At 29.6% G+C, this 11,594-nt stretch overlaps 1 protein-coding gene and 1 long non-coding RNA gene across 4 annotated transcripts; one reads left to right on the top strand and one right to left on the bottom strand.

Moving 5' to 3' along the window:
- Positions 1 to 252: 252 nt before the first annotated feature.
- Positions 253 to 5,430, top strand: LOC102668359 (uncharacterized). 3 transcript variants are annotated; one of them, XR_413586.4, is made up of 6 exons: positions 277 to 459; positions 2,387 to 2,471; positions 3,417 to 3,547; positions 4,054 to 4,130; positions 4,853 to 4,914; positions 4,997 to 5,430. It is a non-coding gene; the product is annotated as an uncharacterized lncRNA (long non-coding RNA). The 3 variants fall into 3 exon arrangements; XR_413587.4 differs by lacking the exon at positions 4,054 to 4,130 and having other exon boundaries at positions 253 to 459; XR_005890719.1 differs by having other exon boundaries at positions 4,853 to 5,430.
- A 1,328-nt stretch (positions 5,431 to 6,758) lies between these two features.
- LOC102668057 (uncharacterized) lies at positions 6,759 to 7,438 on the bottom strand. The gene is made up of 2 exons (XM_006577603.2): positions 7,184 to 7,438; positions 6,759 to 6,917 (listed from the first exon to the last, which is right to left on the bottom strand). The coding sequence occupies exons 1-2, from the start codon at positions 7,436 to 7,438 to the stop codon at positions 6,759 to 6,761; spliced, it is 414 nt and encodes a 137-aa protein (XP_006577666.2).
- Positions 7,439 to 11,594: the final 4,156 nt, after the last annotated feature.

Consider the following 11,594-nt stretch of genomic DNA (forward strand, 5'->3'; position numbering starts at 1 on the left):
TAAAAGTAACCCATTTGGGTCAATTTGCCCTATGTGTCACATAAGTTCTTTCATTAACGATAACAGACAAAAGTTATCGGATGGATGAGTTTGTCGCACTTTTTTCACTTTCGGGAATTAAAATTTGAATTTTTATCTTTCTGAAACAAATTTGTCAATGCTCTATGCATTCAAGAAAAAAAAAAGACTATTCACAAAAAAAAACATTTGTTCTTCTCTCTTAAATTAAAAAAAAAATTGAATAACCCACATTCATCTTCCTCATCCCATCTTATATTCTCTCCCACTCCCTTACTTTCCATTTTCTCAATGTTTGGGGTTCGCTCACGAGCTCTAGCACCTTCCCTATCTAAATCTCACGGTTGTTGTAGTGCTTCAAGCAATGTTTCAGCATTTCTGACGTCAAACCATTGCACGTGGGGAGGCGGGGGGCACGCACGGAGCTGTTGTTCAGATATGGTAAGTTCAAATCTTCTTTCCTTAAGTGTTGATTTTGGGAGAGATCCTTTTTTTAATTTCCTCCTTTTCCCCCTTCTTTTTTCATAAATCTTTGAACCGCTCCTCTGTACGGTCACCCTTGCTCATTATTTTTTGTTGCAAGTTTACAAGTCACTTGACTTGGGTCTCATTTGTGGTTCATCTTCTTCTTCATGGGTAAGTTTTGCATAATTATAGGAATTTATTTGTAAATTTATATTTTCCTTTTCCCAAAGAGCTGATAACTCTCAATATCAATATTATGTTTTTCATTAGCAAATCATGCAGTTCACCATGTTTAAAAAGTGTACTCTAGAAAATGCTAAAAATTGAAAATCATGACTAATAGGCCCTCAAATTTTCTATTTCATACTTCTTATTCACACCAACTTTTGAGTGAAATCCAGATTGAACAATGACTCAAGACCATGACTGGTAATTTTTGGTACTTAGTTTGAACACTAATTTTTCTCATTATATTTAGTGTGAATAAGGAAACAGTGTCTTTAAGGTAATAGTGTCCTATTTCATGACAGTGATTGTAGCTAACCTTAAATAATGTACATTTATTACTTAGCTAAGTGGGTATCAATTTTATTCAAGAAAAATTAATAGAAACATTAAGAGAAAGATGCACTGAATGTCTCTTATCTTACTAGGACTAGACTGGATAACAAACTCTTCAACTTACTATATATGTGCAAGATCTAAATCATCTACTTCTTCGATTGAAACATTTTGGTGGACAAAATTTGTGGTTGAGCTTCTTCTTTTCCTTCAGTCAGTTACTGTCTTTTTGTTCTTCATGTTTGAGGTTCGTGATTGCTTTTAACTTCTTTTTATATTTTTTTTTCTCTTGCAACCTGTTGTTGTTATTGGGTGGTCCTTCTAGATATTCTGGTGAGGCCTTTCATTATTTTTCACTCTTCTTCTCTTTTGAATATTTTTGAAAATTTGAAGCCTTTAAAATGATTTGGTTATAAAAAAAATAATGATTAGAGATTTCAAGTTAAAAAGCAAAGCATGTAAGAAGCTTTGAAACCTTCTCCTAGGTAATATTTTTAATCAGTTTGTTATGTATAACATGCAATCTATATATTTTAAATTTATTTGAGTGTAATATTATGAGAGTATATACGTGTTTAGCAGTAACTTGGAGTTAGAACTCTTTGTGAGAAATTAAATCCTTACAATGATATTTCTTACATTAGGCATGTCATGTTAATACTCTAAACTCCCAACCCCAACTATACTATGAAGCATGACAAATACTCATTTGAAAAGTCATTATCTGATGCTAAACTTTGTTTTTTGCACTCAAGGAAGAGGTATGTTGTTTGACTCAAACTGTTTCCATTTTCTTAACGAAAACCCATATCATTTCTTTATTTTATCACCTATATCACTTTCATTTTAAATAACAGAAAATGTTTCACATGGAAGATATTGCAATGCCGTTACAAGAATACACTAATCATCATGTTGTTGTCTAAACTATAATAAACATCACTCTTCTAATAGGAAATAAAGTAATCAAATTTGATTTTCAGGCACTAATGCTGATAACTTAATTAATTTCTAAATTCATTTAGTATAATGCTCTTCTAAATTTTCCTTTTTCTCACTACCCTCTATTTGTTTTTTATTGCATAATCGGTAATAGTGGTAAGATTTTTTTTCCTAACATAAAAATAGATAAAATTACCCAATCAAGTCTTAGTTAAGTTGCTGTAAAAAAAATTCTTACTTAAAATTATTAATTTTGAGTGACAAGTTTAATTTGATACACTATTTTTTAAATGAGTCTTTGATTAAGATTCTAGAATTAGAAATATTTAATTTGTGTAACATTATTAGACCATTTTAATGAAGTATTAATTCTTCAATTTGAATTCTTAATTTTTTATAGGACAACTTAAGCCTTTTGGAGAAGCGGAAGAATAAAGCCCTATGGAAGACCAAAATTCTGTCATATAACCATACCATTGAGTAAGGTAACTAATTTTTAATTTTGCTGCTAGAACTCTTGGAGATCCATTAAATATTCGTTGCATAAAACTTATGTTAGACTAATTGATTGACATGGTTAGCACGTTAGAGATAGTATATAAGTTAGCGTACAATGTTAGTTATTCAAGGGAGCTATTATCAGTCTGCTAGGATTTATTAAATTCCTTGCAAATCAATGTACTCAACTACCTTTGCATAATTTAAAATTTTAGTATGTTAGGGATGTCAAGTTAAGTAATAGTGAGTGAATTCCAGGTGTTTATGGCCTAATTGATCATATACAATGCTTTAACCATAGAGAACACCATAATCCTTAGCCAGCTACTTTAATTGAAGGCAGTGGCCAAAATTAAGGAGGAAAAGGTGGCTGCTTCTAACATACATATAACATTTTAAATTCTTTTTTAGTAGGACAATGTTGGGATTTTTTTAAATCTTGGATTCTATGAGAAAAATACATTTATTGTGTATCGGAACAAGTGGAGCTCACTACATATTCTTCTTCTTTGTCCTCTAACTAATTAAATTGCAAGGAAAAGAATTGATTGCATAAGGAAATATTGGCTTTATTTTCGTTGATAGTCAAAATTTCTTGGATGCTGACGTGCATTTTATTTCAAACCCAATTTGAATCATGTTTTTAACTAATTTCTAGGATCTTAGGGACGTAAATGTAACTTTAGGATATTCATGAGTTTTTAGATTAGGTTTAACAGGGATGTAATTGTTATCATACATGGGATGCCATGTTAGTTCTCATAATTTCTTTTGACATACAAAAGAAGCACAAAGCTGGATTTCGCAAAGGCATCATTGCATTATTATTGTTTCAAATTGAGCACTGACATGTACCTTATTTTTTTTCCTTTAGTATCTTAAGTCCTCATGTTATGGTCCATTAAGATTAACTAATGCCTTTACATTTACAGGACTTTGATAACAATTCTGGAAAGAAACTTGGCTGCTAAAAAGGAAGATATTAAAATTGAGAAGCAATTGAGTTGCTGCAAGAATACTTGCCCAAAAACAGAGAAAAGAAATTTTGATTTTGAAATATCAGGTAGTTACAACTGGGCTTGACATTCTTATATGTAGTGTGTGAAACTTCCATGGCTCAAAGTATTATAAAACATAATTGGCATAGTTGATATAGTTGTTGACTAATAAGGAGTATCTTCAAATTAATTGTAATCGGAAAACTGTCTTCTATGTCCTTTTTTTTTTGGATTTAGTCTTTTGATCCCTTTGAGGTATTATAGGTATAATGTTTTTTATGCCTACTTTCTCTTTAGTTTGCCTTAGTATTATATATGTTGTTCTTTAGATTACGCTCTTGGAACCTCACTTGTAGGAAATCTATTAACTTCTATTAACTTATAATGAAAGGTTTCGAGTGTAAACGTGTTCCCTCACCTTTATATTTGTTCTTCTCTCTTGCCCAAGACCCAATGTATTGTATTTCTATGTTCACCCTATGTTTCTCATTCTACTCCTCTTTTATTTTTCCTTTTCAGCTACTTTCTTTGGTTTTTTTAATTTATTCTTAGTTGTCATTTATTTTTTAAGAATGACAGATTGATCTCACTGCTATGAACATGAAGGATTGTATCATGTATAGTTGCAGAAAATCATGGCATAATCAGGTGTAGTTTATTTATAAATCAGAATCTTGCTTAACACTTATAATTTAACCATTGGATTTTTAGTTGATGGTTGGTTATTAGCCAATGATGGTTGCTTATTTATCACTTGAGATTGGTTCTTAACAGAGTGTCTTTGAGTTAAATTTTTAGAATATGTTTAATTGTTTATATTATCTGTACTTCTTATACTTTTTCTTCTAAGGACTGAAACACATTTTTTTTTCTGAATTGTGTTTTTTCTCCAGTTTCATTTTGAATGTAAGACGGTAAGTGTGTGATTGAAATTTATGTAGTTTTATTTAAAGTATATGATCTGTAACATTTGATTTAGCTTGTGTCTTTGTACATGTGATTTTTCCTTAATAATTAATAATGTTAGAGTGAAACAATGAGAAACTACAAAGATTAGAATAGAGCCAAAGATGAATAAAGGCACTATCTAGCATAAGTATAAGCATATTTTTTTTTTGAAGTAAATTTTGTATTTGTCTTATATTCTTGCTGTTAGTTTTACTTGGAGGGACAAATGTTACTTTTAATCTCTTATTCTATTTTTGCAGTTTATTTTTCTAATATTTCAGTCAAATAAGACTATTTCTAATGTTGAAACCATGACTGCTCGAGCATTCTAATTGTTTTCCCTACAATAATTGCTAGAGTAAATAATTACTAAACCTCAGCTTCTTATTACAAATTATTTTCTTCTGTTTTTTTTTTCATAGGAATTTGAAGGGAGGAATGCATGTAATGTCTAACAATCAAAGAGTTGGTGGCCACAAGGCAGGTGGGAGAGTCACTATTTTTCTCACAAGTCATAATCATTTGTTAAAGATGTCAGCTTATTATTATCAATATCATATTTACAGGCCAAGGCCAATCAATCGGTTAAGAGATCAAGTGAAATACATGCAACTATTCCTGGGGTATTGAGATGGTGTACATGTGTTGGGTTTCTACACAAGTTTTTATTGTTTTTGGGGTATAGTGGAAGAGAAGTTTTCACACAAGTCATCAGCTGATATTCTTAGTTTGGGTGCACGTTTTGTTGGGGGAAACAATTATCTTCCCAATGGTTAGGAGTGGTAGAACACTTATTTATTGGTTGTTCTGTGGGAAATTGAGAATATTGGTCTTAGGTGGTGATGTGCATAATAGTAAACATGTTGTGATGTTTTTGTCTCTTTTATTCTTCAATTTGGCACTCATTGTGCTAACATTGGTGTGTTTAATAAGGTTCAACTTGCCTATGATAAAAAATCCAATTAAATAAATGACAACTTAAGACGAGTGACTGTGAGAATTGAAGGCATCCATATTCATTTCTAGTATTCCATTACTGTTAACTTATTTTCTCACTTCTATGCACTTGGATTACTTTTTTAATATAAAGAAGAAAAAAACATTTGCAATACTATACCAATGAGTATGACTCAAAAAATGAATCTTTCTGAAGTAAACTAAAAGGACGTGTTACATAGCAAATTATGGCAGCCACATTCCTAAAGTTTTTATTTATTATTTAAATATAAATTAATATTATTAATTAAATTACAAAGACAAGAAATGAACTCCTTTTGCTCTCACAATTTTTCTAATAGAAATACATTCTGATTCATTTGCTGCTTCGTGAATGTGTTGTTAAAGTTCAAGTATGGCATTTACTTTGTTATATGAAACAAATGTCAAAATTCAATAATAAGGTATAATAAAAGGAAAGTAATTGTATGTTACACATATTTAAGGCTTAATTATTATTTGGTCTTTTAATTTAATTTTGTTACCCCATCAATATGCTATCTTATTTATTTTTAAGAGAAATAATTATGAATATAAATCACCAACAAATGCGATCTATGCGCATGCATGGGTTATCGGTTAGTTACCACAATAAAAGTGAACCTTGAATAAGAGGAAAAATAATCCTACACATGATGATGTGTTTTGTCCCTTAGAGCATCTTTAGAGGAAAATTCTAAATTGGAATTTTAGACCATTTTTTGATGGATTTCATAGTTTCATGTAGGATTGAAGATGTCTCAACATCTTTCTCATTTGTTTTTTTAGTAGTAGGTTTCATTTTAAGATCTTAGATAACTTTTAGTATGTCCTACATGGATCTCACATTTAAATATTTTATTTAAATATTTATTAAATTAAATATAATTAATAAAACATGTAAGGAAAAAATTTATAAATATTAAGAAATAGGAAAATAAGCATAAATTTAATTTTTATTTATGACTAAATGTTTAACAGATGAAAAATATATAAATTTGATAATAAAAAATGCAACACATTAATGCCAAAGAAAAATTAAATTTCATTATTGTTGTGATTATAATGTTCCCAACTATGCTCCACCAAGTCTACTTGATGTTGTTGATAAATTTTTCTTGTATGCATAACGCGTCTTGTTTGTAAGTATGTAGTAAATTTAGGAGGAACATTACGAGATACTTCAACATTTGAAATGTTATTGTCTACCTAATCATAATCAACAACGACATTACTATTGAATGTATCTTGTTCGTCTTCAACAATCATATTATGCAATATAATGCATGTCAACATTATATCCTTCATTGTATCCATGTTCCAGGCACACGATGTACCACATATAATTGTTAATCAAGATTTGAGCACTTCAGATGCTCGTTCCACATCCTTTCGCGCTGCTTCTTGATATTTTGTAAATAATTTTCTTTTAGGACCTTGTGGCATTGGAATGATCTTCACAAATGTGACATAATCAGGATAAATATCATCTGCAAGATAGTATCCCACATTCTATGGAGTTCCATTAATTGTAAATTATAGTGGAGGAGCTCGACCTTGCAAAACATTATCAAACATAGGCGATTGATTTAACACATTGATGTCATTGTTTGAACCTGCAACAACAAAATATGCACGTCAAATCCACAAGTCTTGTGAAACAACAACTTCAAGTATTATTGTGAGTTTGCGATGATTACCTCTACGATATTGGCCCTGTCATGATATTGGACTATTTTTCCACTCCCGATGCATGCAATCAATAGAACCTAAAATACCTGGAAACCCTCATGCATCTCCAATTTGTAGTAGCGATTGATGTCATTTTTGTTAGGCCTTCTCAAGTACTCTTGTCCAAATATCTCATTGACACTCTTTACAAATTTTTGTAAGCATTGAGTTGCACTGCATTCTTCAATTCTAACGTACTCATCCACACAATCGGCAAGTGATCCGTATGCCAGTATACGAATATCAACAGTGCAATTTTGCATTGGTGAGAGACCCATTCTACCAATAGCATCAGGTCTCATTTGGAAATACTCCTTGGGATTACTAATAGCATTGACAATTCAAATGAACAATTGTCGCCGCTTTGGAACCTACATCAGACTTGAGTCTCTGTGTATATCAAATTTTCTAAGAAGTAGTCATTCATGATTGTGATTAATCACTCTTCTAGGCCTTCTATGGTGATTGTTGTTCCCTCCTTGTTGTTGTATCGCATGTAAGTAGCTCATGATTTGTTCTTCACTATCGTCGTTAAGTATTTCATAAAAAAATTGTTTCCAAACTCTTTCGAAGTCATTATTTGGATCCATTGTATGAATTATTGATTGCATAACCGAGTGAAAGAAGAATATTGTTTGAAGAAGACGTACAAGAATGAATGAGAATTGAACAATTAAATAGCAAATTATACGACGACTAATTTTATAACGGCTACTTATGCAACGACAAGTTTTATAATGGTCAAATTTCACAAATAAAAAAAGTTGAACAAATTAAAAGATGGTCACAAATTAAAAAAAAAAAATAAATCAAACACAATTCCTAAAAATACAAATTAAAAGACGATTACAACAAATTAAAACTACCTAACAAATTAATACTATATACCTAGTTTACGCCTAATTATTTTACAAAAGACTTGATGGTCTTGGGGTTGACTTTAAGACATTGTAAATATGTCATTCATTAGAATGTGATAGTACTCCTTTTCCAATTCTTTCTCCCTTAAGACTGCTAGTCTGGCGTTGAGAACATTTCTTTTTCTCATTGTTTCCTCCACACCAATCAAGTCTACAGGATTGGTAGATGTTTATACTCTTTTCCCCTTTACTCTTCCTTTTGGTCGCCTTTTGACCTATTAGACAAGCAATTGGAGATAATGTGTCAACTTTAGAATTTTCTATCAGTGTTTCTGGATTAGATGATGATAAATATGCCTTAGATGCGGAAATCTTCGTCCTTTTAGAGCCATTTTGAGTAATCTAATCTAACAATTTCGGTTGATCTTTCAGAAGTCCCTAAGCATGCTCCAAACCAAACTCGCTTCATTCGTCTTCCTTCCAAATGGCATATGCATGAAGCATGACATCGTTATCTGTGCAACCACTTTTCTTCAATGATACCGTTTGCTTATAAGGACCCTTGAACTTTTGCATGCCCAAATTAATTTTTTGTCATCGTGATTTCAATTGATTCATAGCTCATTCGCGTAGTTCCCCTCGAAATTTATTGTAATTTGTTGTTACTCTCATCCAAAAACGGTCTCTTGCTTGACCAACACCAACAATTGGATCCAATGAGACATTAGGCCATGAATCAACAAGATGTGTATCCTCTTCAATAGGAAAGAAAACTCGCAACTTCTTTTTTGTAGAATACTCTCCTCGTTTCATTAGTGTGATATTTTCTAGCCCAATTTGAGTAGAAAATTGTGAAAATTGTGTTTCAACGTCATCATTGAAAGAAGTTTGTGGACTACTAGAACTATTAAGAGGATTACGAAACATGAAACAATTATTTTGTGGCATTGCAGGAAAAGTTTGAGAACTTTGACAATTTTCAATGAACGGGATTTGATTATTTTGTATAAAATTCATTGGTGATAGTGGTGGCAAGTAGGGAAAAACCGAAGAGAATTTTGAGAATTTTCGTTTGAATGAGAAAGTTGATAAGTTTGCAAACAATTGTAATAAGCTTGTCAATTATACTGATTTGGATCCATTAAGAATGAAACTAAAGCAAGAGATTGAAATTGCAAATAAGAGATTGAGAAATAAAGAATGATAAGAAAAATTGGTGTGCAAAATATGAACAATATGTGCTTAATTTATAGCTTACAAAATATTTAATTTTTTTTTTAAAAATAGTCTACTACTATAAGTAGACTGAAAAAATTACCAATATTGGTTGCCTACTTATTGAAAGGCAATAGTAATTTTTTTTTCAAAGGCAATATTCAGTTTTATGCAACATCCATTTTTTTTAAGTAACATTCAGTTTTAATTTTTTAATTTTTTAATCTTTTTTCTCTTCACCCTCACCTTTATTTTTTCCCCCAATCCACGTGCAGTCCCTTCCTCTTTTTTCATTTTGTTTTAGCAAATTTTACCCCTAAAAAAATAATTTAATATATTTTATTCTCAACTTTTAACCAACTTGTTTATTATACTTTTGTCATTTGTTTGTTATTTGATTAATAGAGAGCTAACAATACGGTGTGTTATTAGTTTTGGTTTAATTGTAGATTTTATTCTTATTTTTTTATTTTGACAAATTTTAGAATCAGTTTTTATGATTATGATAACATGTATCGTTAGCTCTTCATTAGCCAATTAACGGATAAATGGAGGTAAAAAATTTATTTTTTAAAAAAATTGAAGTAAAATGTGTCAAATTAATTTGTTAGAGATAAAATTTGTTAAAAAATTAAATAAAAAGTAAAAGTAAAAAGTGCAATTAAGCTGTATATGTGGGTGATCTTGATTTTTATATAACTTTTTTATTTAGCCTAAGCATGGATAAGACAAACATTGGGTAAAAAAAAATGGTAAAACCTACATATCTCTTTCACGGGAGATAATTCAACACAAGTCAGAGAATTATTATAGATAAGAAAATTTTCTCTAAATATTATCGCAATTACCCACTTAAAACTTGAATTATATATATATATATATATATATATATATATATATATATATATATATATATATATATATATATTATTGAATTGGATGAGGTGATTTTAAGACACTAAATGCTCCTTTAAAGTAAGAAAATGATGGAAATAATTTCAGTTTTTGAGAAAATTTTAGGAGATTTTAAATTTAGGACAAAGATAGTAGCAGATAATTGTGCTTTTTTCTTTGTTGATGGGTAAAGATTTAACAAGAAAATTTTCCTTCTAATACTTAACTTCTTGTTTAGTTAAATAAATAAATAAATAATTTGAAAAATGTCTTAACTATTTAAATGAAAAAGGATTTTTCTACACTTTAAATTATAATTCAATATAAACTAATTAAGAAAACATATATTTATAATTTAAAAATAACAAAATAACCACCCCATTTTTTAAAAAGATTTATAAAAATTATATATAATAATTGCATCGTTAGTTTATCCTAAAAATGTCTCAGGTTTCTTATAATACTAATTTTCTAATTTGATTGATAAGGCCTGCTTAGTTGCTTTAAATACCATGTTTGACTGGGAGGAAAAGATATCTGGTTAATATATATATAGACATGTCTCTCTGATAATTTCTCTTCCTACCCATTATCTTTTTTTCTCTTTTTTTTTTTATTCATAATGATTCCAGCTAGAAAGGAATTTCAGCAAAAATATTATTATTATTATTATTATTTCTACTTTAGGCCACAACCTGGAAAATAATCAACCATATATATGAACAAAAATCTTATCAATTAATCCCTAATATATCTCACTAAATTAATCACATTCTCTTATATATGTAGGCCTACCCATAATTTTAAGTTGAGAATTATTTCTAAAAAAAATAACATTCTTAGAAAACAATTTTTTGTGAATATTTTTTGACTATGTTTCCTACTAAATATTCCTACAGGAGGAAGGTGAAAAGTTTTTTGGGTTAAAAACAGGTTTTACAGTAATAAAGATACCACATTTTTTTTTTATTAAACTGTTTAATGTGATAAATAATTTTAATTTGTGGTAAAAATTAATATTATGTTACTCGATCTTTTATTCTCGATAAACTAGTGTGAGAATATTTATGATTAACCAAATAAATTTAGATATTTCACCTAAGAATGATGATTCTGGAGCATAATTTTTTTACTGTGCCAAAAAATAAATGTTATAGTAAATTATTTAAATATAATCTTATTATTTTTAAAACTAACACAATTTCCTTAGCTTTGAAGTTTTCCTTCTCAACCCTATCAGCTTTTCCCACTTCCTAGTTGCAGGTGATAAAAAGCTTCAATATTCTTCTATGGCTGACAATACTACTATTAAATAGTAGTAATTTGTATTAAATTCTTTAGGGGGCAAAAATATATACTTATAATAATGAGTTAAGTGGGGGAAGGAGGGGTGTCATTGATTGGAACTGAATTCGACTTAACTAACTGTTACTAGTTACCAACCAACAACAAGTAATATGTCATAGTAAAAGCACTTTGGTATTGCATT

The sequence above is a fragment of the Glycine max genome, chromosome 3 (assembly GCF_000004515.6).
Source record: "Glycine max cultivar Williams 82 chromosome 3, Glycine_max_v4.0, whole genome shotgun sequence".
In the NCBI taxonomy this organism is placed as follows: domain Eukaryota; kingdom Viridiplantae; phylum Streptophyta; class Magnoliopsida; order Fabales; family Fabaceae; genus Glycine; species Glycine max.